This window comes from Podarcis raffonei, chromosome 14 (assembly GCF_027172205.1).
Source record: "Podarcis raffonei isolate rPodRaf1 chromosome 14, rPodRaf1.pri, whole genome shotgun sequence".
Lineage (NCBI taxonomy): Eukaryota > Metazoa > Chordata > Lepidosauria > Squamata > Lacertidae > Podarcis > Podarcis raffonei.
In genome coordinates this window covers 31,971,503-31,990,447 of record NC_070615.1, presented here as the reverse complement: position 1 = coordinate 31,990,447, position 18,945 = coordinate 31,971,503, and the positions used below count along the sequence as shown (strand labels likewise).

General features: G+C 47.6%; 1 protein-coding gene across 1 annotated transcript; it reads right to left on the bottom strand.

The window, feature by feature from the left end:
• Nucleotides 1-501: 501 nt before the first annotated feature.
• TMEM114 (transmembrane protein 114) lies at nucleotides 502-10,535 on the bottom strand. The gene is made up of 4 exons (XM_053365276.1): nucleotides 9,893-10,535; nucleotides 8,760-8,840; nucleotides 2,691-2,828; nucleotides 502-1,623 (listed from the first exon to the last, which is right to left on the bottom strand). The coding sequence occupies exons 1-4, from the start codon at nucleotides 10,074-10,076 to the stop codon at nucleotides 1,391-1,393; spliced, it is 636 nt and encodes a 211-aa protein (XP_053221251.1). The 5' UTR covers nucleotides 10,077-10,535; the 3' UTR covers nucleotides 502-1,390.
• Nucleotides 10,536-18,945: the final 8,410 nt, after the last annotated feature.

Here is an 18,945-nt window from a genome sequence, read left to right as displayed (position 1 = left end):
TTTGTAGGATACACCAGGGCTGCCACAGGCAGCTACACACAAACTCACACATACACCTCTCTTTGAAGAGAAGCAGCACCTCTGCCAAAGCAGATGTCTTGCACGCAGCAGCATTTCTTTGTAGGATATAACCAGTGCTCACTTCATCAAGATTATACAGACCTTTGCCCTTTGAAGGTAGAATGTTTGTGAGCATTCTTTGATGTCACAAGGACTTGGGAGGCACCTGCAGATGTTGGGCAATACAGATGTACAAAGGGGGGGCTTGCAAGTAAATGTTGCAGTACATGTCCTTTCACAAAGGAGTGCTCACATTCAGTGTTCCAATAAACTAAGCATCCCACCTCGGCCTCCCATTCTATTTTCTTCTTTTCTTTTCAAACTGTCACTCTAAATTCTGTGGTCATTCAACATGTTCTACTCTCGCTGCATTGTTGATGTTTTCCTGTGGGTTTCCCCCAAAAGCTTTGGTGGCTTAAAAAAAATATTTTTGTTTGTATTTCTGCAACTCTCCAAGTTCCATCCAACATGTGGGTTGTTTCTCCTTGTTCCCTTGTGGTCCCATTTTTGCTATGCTCCTGCCAGTGCTCACCATCTGACTTTGCTGTCAGAAGCAATTTTCTATAACTGTATTTATATCTACATCTGATCTATTCGTGGAAACCATTCTGCCCGCAGGAATTGCTTCTGCTTGCAGAATTTAGAGACATTTAATACACAGATATATAACCTAGTGGTGGGTAGGCACCTGTTCTGCAGGACTACAGATTTCTGATCATCTCAAACCCAAACTAGGTTATTCCCCCTCACCTTGGGAGGAAGGTGATCAAGGCCTTTGTTCATCTTCAGTCTACCAGAGAAGCTCAGCATGTGAAGATGTCTGAGCTGGTTGATCCAAGCTCAGACCGCATGGCTCTTACAAGCCTTTTTGTGCTGGGGGAAGAGGGGACTATTTTGGAACTTAAAAGGGCATGTTTTAAAGGTCTAACAACCTATATTTCCACACTTCATTTTGCAGCATGTTTTGTGGTTTTAAATCTCTGCGGGGATTCTCTCCCCAAAGACTACTTGCCCCAAACCTGGATCTTGGCATCCAGGAATTTTCCTTTTCATACATCATATTTTATTTCCTCACCACTGACAGAAGGAGCCTACATAGATCTGCACAAGACCCTCTTTCCAGAAGGCTACTCATCTGCTAACCAAAATTATAAGCACATGGAAGAAAAAAGGCCCAGGGGAGAGCAAGACAAGCCATCCTTTGACTTAGAAGTCGCTCACTTTTAAGTGCCAGCAGGTGGCTCAAAATAAGAAAGAGAAAGTAGGGGGAGATGGAAACCTGGTGGTGTCAAAACCCACTGACCCGGATGGGCTGTGGTGTTTGATAACCTCATATGGTGCAATCCTGCCTTTGCTTCATATCCACCATCCTGGCCATCAGGAGGAAAGCTAGCCCAGTGAGGATCTCGGTAGCCAAGGAAAGCCAGGCAAAGGCCAGAGACCAGCCAAACCGGATGTTGATAATGTCCAGAAGGCTCTTCCTTCCCAAGAGGAGAATGGCTTCCCTAAAGCCTGCAGCAATGTAGGTGATGTAGATGCTGAGCCCGGCCAGTGTGATGAGAGCTGAAAGAGAGACAAGCTGTGAAGGAGTCTGAAGAGGGGAACCTTTTCCAGTCTGGGGACCACATTCCATTCAGGGCAACTTTCTAGGGGTGGGTGGAGCTAGAGGCAAGAGTGGGTGGGGCAATGAAAGCGGCTTTTACCTTTATAAAGTAAATAACAATAATAATAATTATTATTATTTATTTATACCCCATCCATCTGGCTGTGCGACTCCCAACAGAATATTAAAAACACAATAAAACATCAAATTTTAAAAACTTCCCTAAACAGGGTTGCCTTCAGATGTCTTCTAAAAGTCAGATAGTTGTTTATTTGCTTGACATCTGATGGGAGGGCTTCCATGGGCGGGCGCCACTACCAAGAAGGCCCTCTGCCTGGTTCCCTGCAACCTCACTTCTCACAGGGAGGGAACTGCCAGAAGGCTCTCAGCGCTGGATCTCAGTGTCCAGGCTGAACAAAGGGGGTGGAGACACTTCTTCAGGTATACCGGGCCGAGGCCGTTTCAGGCTTTAAAGGTCAGCAACACTTTGAATTATGCTCAGAAACGTACTGGGAGCCAATGTAGGTCTTTCAGGACTGGTGTTATATGGTCTCTGCCTGCTATTTAAGAGTAAAGGGCAGTACTAGAGTGAGGGTGGACACTACCTTTTACTCATAAAGAGCAAGAAGAGGGCTTATCTCTGAACTCAGTGCTGCAGTGCTTGGTGCTGAGATTGGAGATAAAAGATCCATCCAACTGTCCTTCAGCGATTCTATCTAAAGAGCAGCCAGAGGGATATTTTATGTGCCAATCAGGGAGATAAATCATTCTGCCTGCTCTTTAGATATTGCCCTCTAAAGAGCAGATCAAGAGCTTTATCTCCTGATCAGATCAAGAGATAAAATTTGGGGGCTGGCAAGTCTGGGACCTGTCAGGCCATATTCAGTCTGCAGGCCATGGGCTAGTCACCCATGGTGCATGGGGAAGGTTACCTTGCCTTCAGCTTCTGTGGAATTAAGGATAGTCTAAAAGTGCAAGGAATTGTTTTCCGCCCCGCCCCCAAATCCATAGCAGCTCCATGGCATACCTCCAAGGAGAAAGAGGAGTCCAGTGAACATCAGGAGGAAGTAAGCCTGTGCAAGGATACTGATGAAGCCCGTCATTGCTCCAAAGATCAACAAGAAGAGGCTAAGAGGTAGCAGGATCACAAATGCCGCGTGCATATCTGGAGGGAAACAAAATCTATCGGTCACATTTGCCAAGTACTGTCCTTACACATATGGCTATTGCCACTTTTTGCAAGGATCTCAAAGGACCTAATTTAACAGCGTGGTATGAAAGTTTTTGTCACGTTGCCCTTGAAGAGAAACTTACATGTAAACTAAGAATAGCTAGAGGAAATAGTTGCAGAGACACATTTGTTGGGAGACAGTAATCCTGACTGCTTATACAAATGTTTCAAACAACAAAATGAAAGTCCCTTTGGTGTACTCCAACATAAGGATTTCTTAATTATTTCCTCTTTTTCTTACTTTAAATACTGTATCTCTGCATTTATTTATTTTTTAAATCTGAGGGATCTGCTCTTAGAAGCTTCTTGGCATTTTCTTTTCTGACTTTGTTCACTTGGTTACAGTCTAGATTTTGTAATGCCCTTTTCTCCATTGTTCTCATTTCAACGAGAAACCACCTAATTTGCAGTTTGAGAGCCTATATGCGAACCAAAGGGCAGCTCTCCTTTCAAATTCATGCTTCTCCAATTTTGCAATACAAAAAAAAAAAATGTATTAGTTGGTCCAAACACCACGTTTATTAGGAGAAATTTGAAGTGAAATGATAAAGAATTTTCATGAATTTTCCGCCTTAGCAAGTTGCCGTGGAAATATGGAGAAATGAATTTAAGATGGGGGGAAATGAGAAACTGACATATTTGTCAATCCCTGGTGGTAAGAGAACAATTTGTAAAGAAAAGACAAAATCCATCAGGGCTGGAGCTCCCCTATCCACACAGACGCCAGGCCACAATCCATCTGTCCATCTTTAAAGGTGTCATAAGATGCCTGGTTTTCATAAATATCATGGTGGCTGCAATCTGAAGTCCCACTGAGCTGTGCCTCCTTCTGAATAAACATGTTTTGGATGAGAGAATGGGTACCTTGTCTCCCAGCTGTGCTTGTTTGTGATTTGTTCTTTGCTGTGAGTGACCCTTCCTGCTCTTGCCTGTTTTCTCTTTTCCTGTCTTTTTTGTCTTTTCCATGAGCAATGGGCTAATGGATAACTGGAAATTCCTCAGAGCCCTCTGGTGCCTCCTAGGAGCTACTGCTCGGTTGTTTGCTTTCTTCCTGTGCAATCAGCTTTCTGTGCTTCTCCATGACCTTTCCTGCTAGCTATCTTGCCACCAGCTGAATAAACAGAGAGGTGTAGAGTACTTTCCTGGGCCTTTCTAGTTCCCTCTTTTGTCTTCTGCCCTGGACGGCCTGAGCCTGGGCCTCAAGTAAGCAGGGGAGAGACAATCAAATCAGTTTGTGTTTAAAGGTGAGTCTACGTTGGGTTGTAGCCAACTCAGACCCCACCTGCAGCAGTACATCTAAAGCTTCTCTCTTTCCCTGGCCAGGAGACGGAAGGAGCAATGAATGAAAAGGTGGAGAAAGATTTGAGGTGTTTTGAGGGGAGGGGGAGGAAAGGCTTGCAGCTGGGAATTCAGGACTCTGCATGGTAAAGTGAGAAGCTGTGGGGGGTTAAGGGTTTTTGTGAAGGTCCCAGGCATTTTCGTTGCAACTGGAGACTATGGTTATCACCCTAAAATGTTGGCAATGAACATGCTGGGTTTCAATTAAGAAGACTAGAGTCTGCCTTGCTGTTTGAAAAAAAGAAGAGTAGAAGAGTAGATTTTCATCCTTGTAAGTGAGTGGCTGGGTTCTGAGTTCCACTTTGTTTCTCTTCAGTACCAATGCACTGAAAACCTGGCTTCCCTCTTAGTCTTTGAAAGCTACTATGGAAACCAATAAATAATAGAGACTCAAGAGTTGGTAATGAATGCTATTATACTAATTCACAGAACTGTTAGAGGTGCCTGCCTTAGTACATTGGTGCAACTGGCCAAAACAAGAGGTTCTGCTGTGATTTCCTCCCACCTATCGCTGCTTCCAGCTCTTCTACAGGGGATGATGAAAAATGTGGCTTCCCATAACAATGGATAAATGATGCAAGAAAGAGAGACTGCAGTGGGAAGCTTACTCATGAACACATTTCATCTTATTGCAACAGGCCCAGCTTAGGCATGAGATTTTTGACTAGCATATTAGAACTGTGAACCTGGAGCTGACTTCCAAACCTCATTTCCACATCATTATAGGAAGAGCTTGCAGCAGTTGCCATAAGCTGCAACTTAGTTCTTATACAGTGGTATCTCGGGTTAAGTACTTAATTCGTTCCAGAGGTCTGTTCTTAACCTGAAACTGTTCTTAACCTGAAGCACCACTTTAGCTAATGGGGCCTCCTGCTGCCGCCACGCCACCGGAGCACGATTTCTGTTCTTATCCTGGAGCAAAGTTCTTAACTTGAATCACTATTTCTGGGTTAGCGGAGTCTGTAACCTGAAGCGTATGTAACCTGAGGTACCACTGTACAGTTAAATTACAGAATTCGCTCCCACAAAAGGTCAAGGTGGCCACCAATTTGGACAGCTTTAAAAAATAGGTTAGATGAACTTGGCAACTAGGCTTTGGGACAGTGTGGTGTAGTGGTTAAGAGCAGTGGACTCGTAATCTGGTGAACCGGGTTTGATTCCCCGCTCCTCCACATGCAGCTGCTGGGTGAACTTGGGCTAGTCACACTTCTCTGAAGTCTCTCAGCCTCACTCACCTCCCAGAGTGTTTGTTGTGGGGGAGGAAGTGAAAGGAGAATGTTAGCTGCTTTGAGACTCCTTTGGGTAGTGATAAAGTGGGATATCAAATCCAAACTCTTCTTTAAGGATATGTTCTATCTATCTCCTCTGTCAGAGGCAGTAGGCATCTCAATGCCAGTTTCTGGGGAGCACAAGTAGGGAGAGCACTGTTGTACTCAGATTCTGCTTGGGGGATTTATCTAGTGCATTGCGTTTGGTGGGCCCTTGTCTTATGTCCTCTTATGTTATTGTTCTCCACTAGCAGATAGGTTGACCCACTCCAAGGCAGCCATCTTGCTTGCTAGCAGAATGACCATACAGTGGTACCTCAGGTTACATACGCTTCATGTTACACACTCCACTCTCATGTTACACACTCCTGTGGCGCGGTGGCAGCAGGAGGCCCCATTAGCTAAAGTGGTGCTTCAGGTTAAGAACAGTTTCAGGTTAAGTACGGACCTCTGGAACGAATTAAGTTCTTAACCCGAGGTACCACTGTATAGATATATAGCCGGAAAGATTGGCTACAGCTAAATGGGTAGGTGAGCTCACAATTGCTCGCCTTTGCATTTTCACATTTATTCTTGATTCTGGTAAGCATGTTAGTTATAAAGGTAAAGGTAAAGGGACCCCTGACTCTGGGATTGCAGCACTCATCTTGCTTTATTGGCTGAGGGAGCCAGCACACAGCTTCCAGGTCATGTGGCCAGCATGACTAAGCCACTTCTGGCAAACCAGAACCACACACAGAAACGCCATTGACCTTCCCGCTGGAGCGGTACCTATTTATCTACTTGCACTTTGACGTGCTTTCGAACTGCTAGGTTGGCAGGAGCAGGGACCGAGCAACGGGAGCTCACCCCGTTGTGGGGATTCGAACCGCCAACCTTTTGATCAGGAAGTCCTAGGCTCTGTGGTTTAGCCCACAGCCCCACCCGTGTCCCTATGTTAGTTATAGTCTTTTATATACTAACCTTTATGCTCTTCCACATCCGTTTAATGCTCCTAACCCTTCTTTTAGATTTTTTTTAGTTTCTTTTAGATTCTTATAGTCCTTTAGCTATACCTTCTGTTTTAATACTTTTTAGCTTTCTAAAACGTTTTACAGATTCTAAATGATTGTACTCCCACCCTACTTGTGCTGGTCTATGACTGTAATGAAGATTAGAATGATTGATTGATTGATTGATTGATTGATTAGATTGATTAACTGGTAAGCATGCTGACTTTTGCTCCTTGGTTCTAGAGATAGGCTTGAGTCCAAACAGACCCTGAATGTTGTGGCCCCATTCCTGGATGGTAAAATTAGGTGGAATATTTTGCTCATAAGAGCATAGGAAAAGCTCTGCAGCTAGGTTAGGCCAAAGGCTCTTGTAGTCCAGCATCGTGTTTTCACAATGGCAAACAGATGCCCATGGGAAGCAGGATCTCAGTGCAACAGCATCACTCTCCCCACTTGTGCTTCCCAGAAACTGGAATTTAGGTGCACAATGTCTCTGGCAGTGAAGGTAGAACACAGCCATCATGGCTAGCAGCCACAGATAGCCATATCCTGCATAACATTGTCTAATCTCTGGTAAAAGCCTCACTGCCTCATCTTGTAGGAGAAAATCACATAGGACATACACTATGTGAAGAAGTGTTTTCTTTTATTTGTCTTGAATCTTAATTTTGGGGTGGGAGGGAATGCATACCATTTTTCTCTCTCCAAATACCCCAGAGAGAACACCATTCTGGGACATTACAAGTAAGGGGGATGGCAGCCCCCATAACTGGAAAGAGGTGGGTCCAGTCTGTTAATATTGCATGTGTACATTTGTAAGCGGGTGTATGGGGTGTTAGGGGAAAGGTAGTACCTCTGGTGGGGGGACACGTCATGCTCCTTCTGGGGTAGTTTGTCCACCTTTGGTCCCCACCTTGCTCTCAGTCTTCACCTGTAGCTCCTAGAAGCTGTCAGCATGCAACAGCAGTAACACCACATGAAATGCCTTCGACTGGCCAGCTAAACCAGGTGAGGGTAGCCAATGGGTCTCAAACCCTGGGTAAACTAGAGTCTTTCCTTGCATGCAAAGACAGGCTCTGGTAGATTGAGTGGACATGACCGATTGTGGGTCCAACGGTCAATAAGGTGTTTTCTGCACATGCTGTAGACTAGAGGGAAGTGAGGGGCAGATGTGGCTCATCAACCTGAGAAGGTCTGGGAAGGTGGCCCATCTAGGAGAAGAAAAACTCTGATCCTAAACCTCTGCTGCCTTGTGGGATATCTTTGGGAGAAGAAAGGGCTAAGGAATAAACCCTACACAAATCCGGAGTGGAATCCCTAAGGCAGTTGGGATAACGCCATGTACAACTCCTTCCAGCAACTCCTGCAGCCAAGCTGGTACCACACATATTGCTCTGCTTTCCTTTCCACCACATCAATGAGGCCAAGAGAGGGGGTCTTGTCATCTAGTGTCAGGGACTGGGCAGAAGAGGAATGGTGGAGACCACCTCCCCATGCTGACCCCTCCAGAGAGGAGGAAGAGGAAGACAGTATATATTGACAACAGGGGTTTGAGAGAGGTCACAGCTCAGAGGCAGATGAGGAGAAAAGCTGGGAAATCATGGGAGAGCCAGAACAACACCCAGCTGACTCGTCATTAGAAAGCATTCTAGGCCCTCCATCTCCCAAAACCTGGTGAGCCTTAAAAGTAGGAGAACAAAGAACTCAAAGACATAGGTACATAGCAGCACTCATAGAGGAGATGATGAGAATGACAAATGAGTAAGTGGAAGAGATGAGGAGGTGGAGATTCACTTGGGACAATGCCATTATCCAAGAGGCAGGGTTCTCTAGCCTCTTTCTGTAAAGATTGAAATAAAAAAGGTCTGTAAGATACTTTTCCTTGTCTTTATACTTTCCTAGGCAACCAGCCAGGAGCTGCTGACAGCATCCTAACATCTGGGCAGCCCAGGACCTCCATACACCTGTCCAGGCTTGAGCCCCACAGAGGTCAATTTGGTGCTGCTAACACAGCAGTTTGACTTCACCCCAGAGGCGCACTCCATTGTCTCTTGAGACAGATGGATGCCGACAACAACAAAAACATTTGTATGTCCATTTCATCCTATTTCCACATTAATCTGGGATTTTTTTAGGTACTATTTTTTTATTTAAAGAGATACTCAGATATCACACGTATATAAATACTTGTTTTATATCAACATATGCATTTCTGAACACATTTTATCCTAAAATATGAATTTTGGTACATTTTTTAAGCCACTTACTTAAGAGTTGCTTGTGTGATGTGGTGATATTTGATATGTCAGGTTTAAAGGGGTTTACCAAATTGAAACAGGTCCTATTAACTGGAAGAGAAAGAAAAGAAAGGGAAAGACCATGAAACATTTATTCAGAATTCAATAGATTATTTCTTACTACAAATTTTCCATTTCACCACCGTTGATTAATCAACCTGAAGGATCAAGTTGATTAATCTGGTTGCTAAACCAAGTAGAACATGCAGCTCCACTTCTTCTTGATGCAACCTCCCAGCACAGGACAGTTCTATGAGACTGGTCTTTAACAATTGCTTGACTGCAGCCGTCAAATCCATGGATTTCAACATGGATAGCATTTATGCCTTTCAGAACTCCACCCTGGAGGCTTAGCCCCTTAATCCTAACCATCACTAACTAATTTGCCAGCACTCATCCTTTATTTACCAATGTAGTGATCTGCAACCAGCAGGTTTAGAATAAGGACTCCTTCTGGGAATGTCCTGTCTCTCTAATGCTTGTTTACTTTCCTTTCACCTATAAAGAGTGTCAAGGTAGGGAAGTGGTTTGAGTTCTGGTCTAGGACCTGGGAGGACAGGATTCAAATATCCACCCAACCATGCAGCTCACTGGGTGATCTTGGGCCAGTCACTATCACTTAGCCTAATCTACTTCCCAGGGGTGTTGTGATGATGAAACAGAGTGGGGAGATCTATACACCACCTTGAGCTCCCTGGAGGAAAGGTAGGATGTGACTAAAGCATGGTTGGGAAATAAAATAAGCCCATCTACCAGCCATGTGGTGGGATACCTTGCGAGACAGTTGGTGGGATGGGGTCTGCCCAGCCAGCCAATTAAAGGAAGTGAGTATTTCCCTTTAGGAAGAGACTTTTCCCAAAGAGCTCAACTTATGTCAGTGGGCCATGGCTCAGAGGTAGATCACCTGCTTTGCAGAACATCCCATGCTCAATCCCTGACATTTCCAGGTAGACTCCCTGCCTGAAACCCTGGAGAGCCACTGCCAGTCAGTGTAAACCGTACTGAGCTCTAGGTGGACCAATGGTCTGACTCGGTCTAAGGCACTTTCCTGTGAGCCTAACCATTTCCCACCAAAGCTCAAGAGGAAACCAGGGGTTACTTACCTTGGCACATCCTCCAGAGCCCTGAATGGGAGCTCAGGCTGTCTGTGCGGTTGAGGAGCTTCTGCAGCTTAGAAGCATCAATAAGGTACCAAAAGTCAGTGCTGATAGCCACCAGCAGGAAGCTGAAACTGACCACGCCAGCCAAAGCTGCCAAGAGGGAGACGGCGTTCAGTGTGACTTTCATGGCAATTTTCTTCAGGCTGCCACCTGCTGCCTTGGTCCTAAGACTGAAAGAACTGAACCACTGTTTTCATCCCTTGATCACAAGCTGGTCCTCCGGATATGATTCCCAGGGTGCCCAACAGATGAATTGCAGTCCAAACGGCGGTAATAACAGCCTGGTGGTCAGGAAAATCCACACTTAATTAATTAAACCCTGCCTCCAATCTGTCCCTCTCTCCCTTTATTTACTCTCTCTTTTCCTCCCAGCATGGAAAGTCATAGCCAGTTGGTTCCCGCTTTTGAATAAGAGGTACTTATGACAGTCGTTGGCCCCCCTTCTTTGCACTTCACCCAGTCACCCTCCAAATGAGTAAACATGCACAGCGCATGGTTGAAGAAGCCCACTCTAGCCCATCAAAGTACCAAACGGCTTCTTGTTCAGGCAATAATTATCCAACAGCTTTTATCTCCTGAATACAAGAAAGGAGGAGGAGGAGGACGTCAGAGATCAGCACCACAGACAGTGCACAGGGAGCAATGAGTAAATCCAGCTCTTTTAAGCTGCAGGTAGGTTGCAAGAAGGGATGCGGGTGGCGCTGTGGGTAAAAGCCTCAGCACCTAGGGCTTGCCGATCGAAAGGTCGGCGGTTCGAATCCCCACGGCGGGGTGTGCTCCCGCTGCTCGGTCCCAGCGCCTGCCAACCTAGCAGTTCGAAAGCACCCCCAGGTGCAAGTAGATAAATAGGGACTGCTTACTGGCGGGAAGGTAAACGGCGTTTCCATATGCTGCGCTGGCTCGCCAGATGCAGCTTGTCACGCTGGCCACATGACCCGGAAGTGTCTCCGGACAGCGCTGGCCCCTGGCCTCTTAAGTGAGATGGGCGCACAACCCCAGAGTCTGTCAAGACTGGCCCGTACGGGCAGGGGTACCTTTACCTTTACCTTTAGGTTGCAAGAAGGAATTTGCAACAAGGGAATAGGGTGACCTACAAAGAGATGGTCAGGGCATATCCACACATGATCTCCAAAGGACTCTCCTTTGTATTTCTTGGGTGTATAATTAGATGTTAGAGCCTGGAAAGATCAATCTGTACTTTTCATTGAAAAAAAGTCTCTCTCTGATGCTTCCCATCCCATCTTAATGGCATTCCAAAATGTGCACATTATTATATTATGTCAGAAACTTAAAGGCATCTTCAGTGCCATGTGTGAAAAGTCATTCTGTACTTTGCTGTTCTTCAGGTCTACAGCTTAGATATTATTGCTTGTACCCCCTAATAATGTATGGGTTGTCCGTGGTAGTGCACAGATTGTTTCAGTGCAGGAGATTATATGCCAACTTGCTGAGAAGTGCCTTGCATGACCACGGTGAGAGAGCCTGGAGAGGCATGACCAGCTCAGCCAGAATAAACTGGTCAGGAGACTGAGGTAGATTTATTAATGGGATTATACAATATGAGGAAGTTGTATAAATCCACTTGATGGGAGCAACACACATGAAACCATACAGGTGTCGTAATAAGAGAGTCACAGTTTTGTTTAAAGTCCGAAACAACTTAGCCTCAGACAGACTAGAGCAGGCTGTTACAAAGCAGCTCTGAACCATCCTGGCTGCTGTTTTGAACCCGAGGTTCAGGGCAATCCTGGCTGCCTGTTTGGATAGGTTGCTGTTGCATTTATGGCATAAGTTGCTATGAATGCTGTACACCCCTCCATCCTACACTCAGGCTGTATATATGTGTAAATAAAACCATATGTCATAAAGACACCATAGTTTCTGTTGCGCCTCATTCCAAGAGCAACACAAACCCTGGTTAAGTGCAAAGACCATGGGATCTCACACCACTCAGAGATTGAGGCAGCCTGTAACCATAGGTTACCACCCTTTTGCTCAAAAGAACTCAAAGCATTATTGTTGTTGTCTTCAATCACTTGCTTATTCAAAAAACTGAAGCACTTGTCATGAGAGAAGATGGCACCAAATAGCTAATTTCAATTTCTGTGCCATCACTGGCACTCAGAAACAGCCCTATCATTGGGCAAAGTGAGGCAACTGCCTCAGGCAGTGGGTGCTGGGAGGCAGCAGTGGCTGGAGCCTTTTCTTGTAGGCAGTGGTTGCTGGTGCCCACTGGGACACAAAGGGTAGAAGGCAGGGAGCTCAAGAGTAGGATTAGTAGCTGGGATTACTGCCTCTGACAGTGGAGGTAAGACATAGGGTTCACAGCCATGAGCTGACTGAGACTTGACCATTGTGTGGTTCGACACAAGCAGACCACAATGGCTGCTACTGAAATCAATTGGCTTACCATCCAAGTTCTCTGACTCAGCTGAGTGGTGAGTCAGGTGCTTGATGGCACTTCTAATCAGCTTCTAAGACATTCAAGATGTCTTCAGCAGGGACTGTTTCAACCGGTGCTTGTGAAACAGAAGTCAGAGCAAGACCTGAAGTCAGAACAGGATTTGTTGCACATATGTCTTCTCTGATAACCAGATGCACCTACAAATCCCTCATGGCCAGAGAGTTAAGGGCAGTGACCAGAGCTTCAGGATGAAACTACATCTTACGTTATGCTTCTTAACATGGAATATCACATCTGATTCTGCCTAAAGATGTGAGGGCAGCAGCAAAAGCATCTGAGGTGCTATATTTATTCATTTGGGACTGTAGCTCAGTGGTAGAGCATCTGCTTTGCATACAGAAAGTCCCAAGTTCAATCCCTGGCATCCCCAGGTACAGCTGGGAGAGACTTCCTGACTGAAACCCTGGGGAGCTGCTGCCAGTCAGTGTGGACAATACTGAGCAAGATAAACCGATGGTCTGACTCAGTAGAAGGCAGCTTCCTATGTTCCTGTAATTACATTTCTGCCTTTTTCCCAGTGAGCTCAAGGTGGCAAAAAATATTGAAAGGACCAGTGAAAACAGTTAAGAAGAAAAATATTTAAAAACAGGTGCTGAAAAGGGTACAGTGAAGCCACCTGCCTGGTGTAAATAGGCGGGGAGTTCCAAAGAGCAGATACTGCCACACTAAAACAGTTTTCATAACGAAGATTGATTTCTCACGAGCTCAGACTAACCAAAGATTCTAAAAGATTACCCACCACAAACCTACCAACAGTAAACAAAGCACTGTACCTGAGAGAGGAGAGATAGGAAGCCTTGGAACACATACTACAGGTTGTCATATCCTCCAACTTCCATATCTGAGTGGAGTTTTTATTCTGTGGTACTAGTCTGTTGCTGGGGAATCCCTTCATTGACAAGTTCCTGAATGTCAGGTGTTTGCCTCACTGGTTAAATATATACTTAGTGGGAGAAAACAAGTGTTGTGATATGCTGTCAACAAAACGAACCTTCTCAGCCTGTATAATGTTGGCGGGACCAGTCTTAAGGCTATGCAGAATGTAGCAGCTGCCTCAGGCAGCAGAAAATAGGGGGTGATAGGGGCAGCTCCCCAGCTGTTCCACCTGAGACACCTTCTGCTGGAAGGCAAAGATATGCATGCCATGCAGTCTGTCCTGCCGCCCTCTGCATCCCATGATTACCCACCTGCCCTCAGGTGCAGTGGAGGACATGATCCCATTTGCTAATATTAACACATGATTTGCTAGTATTGGCATGTGATGAGAACATAAGAAGAGCCCTACTGGATCAGGCCAATGGCCCATCAATTCCAGCATCCTGTTCTCACAATGACCAGCCAGATGCCCCAAAGCGAAACATGTAAGCTGAACCTGAACACAAGAACAACTCTTTCTTCCTGCAGATTCCAGCAAGTGGTATTCAGAAGTATGACTGCCTATGACTTAGCAGCCATTATTGGTCTTCTCCTCTTCCATGAATCTGTCCAATCCTCTTTTAAAGCCATCCAAGTTGGTGGCCAGCACTGCCTCCTGCAGAAGCAAGTTCCATAATTTAACTATATGCTGTGTGACTAAGAACTCTATTTTATCTGTCGTGATTTCTCCAGCAGCAAAATGTATTGGGCTGGCTCTGCCATTTAGTGCACACCATGCACATAAAATATATGAGGGGGAGCAAGCTTGAGCCATATTGCATTTGCCCATGACATATCCGTCAATGTTTCACCAATCAGCACAGGAATGTAGAAAGCGGCCGTATCAGTCTATGGGGTCAGCTGCAATGGGCAGGAAGGTTTTGGACAGGAATCTTTATTTTCATCTTAGAATAAGAGTGATGGCTGAAAGATGCTATTCCTGGCAATCTTGACATTATTAGCTGTTAGATTATGTGATTGTTTTCCATGCTTTTAACTGTTTTAAAATTTATTTTTAATTGTATTGCTTTTTTACTGATGTATTCACTGTCTTGGAAGGGTGGGATATAAATTTAATCAATAGTAAATAAAATAGAGCAGACCCATCAAAATCAATTAATGTGACTAATTTATATCAATTGATTTCAATGGGTCTTCTCTGAGTATGTCTTAATTGGATGTGACTGTAAGGCTGCTGTTCTTGGGTGATTATGTGGATGAACACTGTTAGTATATTTGTTTCATTTTAATGGCTTTTATTGCATATTGCATTTTGCATGTTATTGTCACAGAAAATCATGTCATGATTCCTCAAAGCAATAAATTAATTGAATTGTAATCCTACCAGATTAGTTATGGTATCTGGCCAGAATTCAGTACTCTGAGAATATCAGTTTTTATTTTATTACAAATATGTATCCCTGTGCAATCCTTTACATATCTATTCACAAGCAAGACCCACTGTACTCAATAGGAGCCCCACTGAATTCAGTTGACTTATTTCAATTGGGTTTTTCAGTAGGCAGGTAAAAGATTGCACAGGGACTATGAAATATACTCAGAGTCGCAAAGTGATTTCATGCTCTTTATTCAGCTCATAGTGGTGAGGAGGAATGAATGAAAGTCCCCTCAAAGTATCTGCTTTATATACATTATTTACACAATGGGCTGCACATGATTGGCTAATTCCGGAATTCTACTGTAAGCCAATCAGGTTGTGGATTCACTTCTATCTGGAGCATGATTGGGTAGTTCCTGCCAACCAATCATACTGCTGCATTGTTCTAGGACCAATCAGACTGCTGCATTCTGAATCCTATTGTTCTAGGACCAATCAGACTGCTGCCTTTTGGATCCTATTGTTCTAGGACCAATCAGACTGCTGCAGTTTGGATCCTATTCAACTCAGTACATAACACCCCTCCCCTCTAAGTTCCAGTCCTGCCCGGGAGGTCGCATTCATAGTCCTCGAGGTACGCTGGCGGCCTACGTGTGCGTTGCGGCCTGGGGTGTTCCCTGGTCCGGGGTTCAGGTTCTGGCTCGTGTTCCAAGGATGCTGGCTGTGATGGGGCTATTTGGTCTGGCGCAACCGGCTCGCTCAGTCGTGGTTCTGGTTCCGGTGTCCTTTCGGCCTCGCAGGTCCTCTCTGTATTTACTGATTCTGCCTCTCCTGCTGGCCCCTCGTGCTCTATGGGCCTCACTGCCCCTCTGTTCCCTTGGGACTCCTCTGACCTTTCCTCCTCCTGGTTTTCTCCCGGGAATCGTCGCCGTATCTGGTCGCAGTGGCGGCGCCAGCATTGCCCCCCATCTGTTAGCACCTCGTACGACACGGGGCCAGTGACCCTGGTGACTGTGGCGGGTACCCATGCTGGGCCTGCCCCAAAATTCTTTGCATACACTGGGTCCTGGGCCTCGAAGGTCCGGGGGTTCCTGCCTTCCCCCACCACTACCTCATCCTGAGCTCTATCGGGGTGAAGGCGGTCCAATCTGATTGCAAGGCGCCGACCCATTAGTAGTTCAGCGGGGCTCCGGCCAGTCGTTGAGCTGGGGGTGCTGTGCTGTGCTAGAAGGAATGTGGCAAGGCGGTACTCCCAATCCCCTTGCGTCATGCGGCGAAGGGTGTCCTTGGTGGTCCGCACCATGCGTTCTGCTTGGCCATTGGTGGCAGGATGGAATGGCGCCGAACGGATGTGGCGGATGGCGTTCTGCGCTGTGAAGGTTTGGAATTCTCCTGACGTAAATGCAGTCCCGTTGTCTGAGACGAGAGTGTCAGGGAGCCCGTGGGTTGCAAACAGCCTGCGTAGTACCCGGATGGCTGCGGACGTAGAAGTGGACGGTACCAGTGCGACTTCCAGCCATTTGGTGTAGGAGTCCACCACTATGAAGAATGTTTTCCCCTGAAAGGGGCCAGCGAAGTCCACATGCAGGCGTGACCATGGTGCTCGGGCGGACTCCCAGGACTGGACTGGGGCCCTTGGGGGATCTGGGCGGGATTCTTGGCAGGCCTGGCAGTGTTTGACCCAGGCCTCTATCTCTCCGTCGATCCCCGGCCACCACACATAACTCCTGGCAAGGGCCTTCATTCTTACTACCCCTGGGTGTGTCTCGTGTAGGGCTGTGAGGACCCTTTTGCGGAGGGGCTGGGGAACAACGACCCTGCTTCCCCATAACAGGCACCCCTTGTGGGCCGACAGTTCATGTTTGCGGGTTGTGTAGCCGGCGAATTCTGGCCCGGGGCTGCTGCTGGGCCATCCCCTCCACACCCAGTCCAGGACCCGGGAGATGACCCTATCTTTCTTGGAATGGTGTGCAACTTCTTGTGCCTGAATGGGGCGGTCGGGAAGCAGCTCCAGGCTCATAACCTCTTGTGCAGGTGCTGGGTCGGGGCCTGTTTCCGGTAGTGGTAGCCTGCTGAGGGCATCCGCATGGCCCATCGCCTTCCCCGGACGGTGAATCAGTGCATACTGGTAGCTGGCAAGGAAAATTGACCACCTGAGGACGCGAGGAGACAGCACTTGGGGGGTCTGCTTTTCAGGGGCAAATAAGCCAAGCAACGGCTTGTGGTCAGTCACCATGGTGAAGGGCCGCCCGTACAAGAAATCATGGAATTTTTTTACTCCCTTCACGATTGCCAGACCCTCCTTGTCGATTTGCGAGTAGTTCCGCTCGGTTGCGTTGAGTGTCTGGGAAAAGTATGCCACCGGTACCTCTCTTCCATCCGGGAGTTGGTGTCCTAGGACAGCGCCAATTCCATAGGGCGAGGCATCGCATGCTAGCACCACCGGCAGCCTCTCGTCGAAGTGTGCCAAGACCGAGTTTGAGACAAGCAAGTCCTTGACTGCCTGGAATGCGGCCTCCTGGCGCTGGCCCCACACCCAAGGGGCCCGCTTGTCCAGGAGTCTGTGTAGGGGCTCTGCTACCGCCGCCTTGTGGGGAAGGAAGGAATGGTAAAAGTTCAATAGTCCCAAGAAGGCCTGAAGTTCAGTCTTGTTCTTGGGCGCTGGGGCATCACAAATGGCCCGTACCTTGTCCCCAGTCGGGTGGACCCCTTCTGCGTCCACCATAAACCCCAGAAAGTCCACCTGAGGCACTCCTAGTAGACATTTTTCCCGCTTCACCTTGAGACCCGCCGTCTGGAAACGGTGCAGAACGGTGCGGAGGCGGTCCTCAAACTCCTCTGGTGTGGGCCCGGCAATCAACACATCATCGAAGAAGGGGGTGACGCCAGGAATCCCTTTAAGTAGAGAGTCCATTAGATTCTGGAATATGCCTGGTGCCACGCTGACACCGAATTGCAGCCGCTTTACCCTGAATGCTCCTCTGTGCGTCACAATCGTCTGTGCCTCTGCTGTGGCCTCATCTACTGGCAGCTGTTGATATGCTTGGGCCAAGTCCAGCTTGCCAAAAATTTTCGACCCAGCCAGGGTGGCAAGAACATGGCTGACCACTGGCACTGGGTATGCATGGGCCGTGAGGGCCTTGTTTATGGTACATTTGTAGTCTGCGCAGATGCGGACTGAACCATTGGGCTTGACGGGCGTGACGACTGGGGTTTCCCAGGGGGCATTAGGCACCGGCTCCAGCACTCCTTGCTCCACGAGCCGGTCCAATTCCTCGTCTATACGGGGTTTCAGGGCGAACGGGACCCGGCGGGCCTTGAGCCTGACCGGTCGTACTGCGGGGTCAAGCTCTACAGTATACTGTATACTGTCCCAATTTCCCATTGAAAACCCCCGGAAATTCCTTGCATATGGCGTCCACGTCCACTTGTAAGCTAGTGTGGTTCACCCCGGTGACGGCTAGCCCCAGTGGTCCAAACCATGCCAATCCCAGTAAGCTAATGTAGGGGCCCTTGACCACAAGCAAGTCCAGTTGCCGCGTCCGCCCTCGGTATTGCACCCTGAAGGTCCCCACCCCCATTGTGGGGACCTTACGTTTTTGGAAGTCCCGGAGGGTGAATGGGGCCGGCCTGAGTTTGGGACCCCCAGTAGGACACAGTTTCCTTAAGGTCCTTGCCGAGATTATGGATAGAGTTGAACCCGTGTCAAGCTCCATGCGGCATGGGGCCCCCTCTATCTGTACGTCAACATAAATTTTCTCTACGTTGGGGTGGGGCAACTGGTATACCTGGAAGTCCGTGAGCTCTGTCGAGTTGCCTTGGTGCGTTGGGCCCCGGGACCTGGGGCTCTTGGATTGGTCATCTGATGCCTGGCGTCGGGTGGGCCGAGCCCGACACACCCGGGCGATGTGTCCCAATTTTCTGCACTGCCTGCACTCTGCGTTGCGGAAACGGCAGGTCCTCCTCTCGTGACTTTCTCCACAGCTTGCGCAGCTCCCTCCTTCTCGTCGAGGCAGCTGTGGTATGTGGGCTGCTTGAGTGCGCTGCTGTACTCGGTGCACCTCCTCCCTGTCGGATCCTGAGTCGTCGGTGAGGTCTTCGTGGTGGACCCTCGGTTGGGACAGCTGGCTCGGCCGTGCCTCTTGCGTCGACCTCTCGGCAGCTTCCGTTGCCAGGGCCTCCTCCAGAGCGACCTGGAACGTTAGGTCCTTCTTAGCGTAGAGGCGTCGTTGCAGCTTCTCATCCTTCAGGCCACCGACGAGGCGGTCACGAAGCATG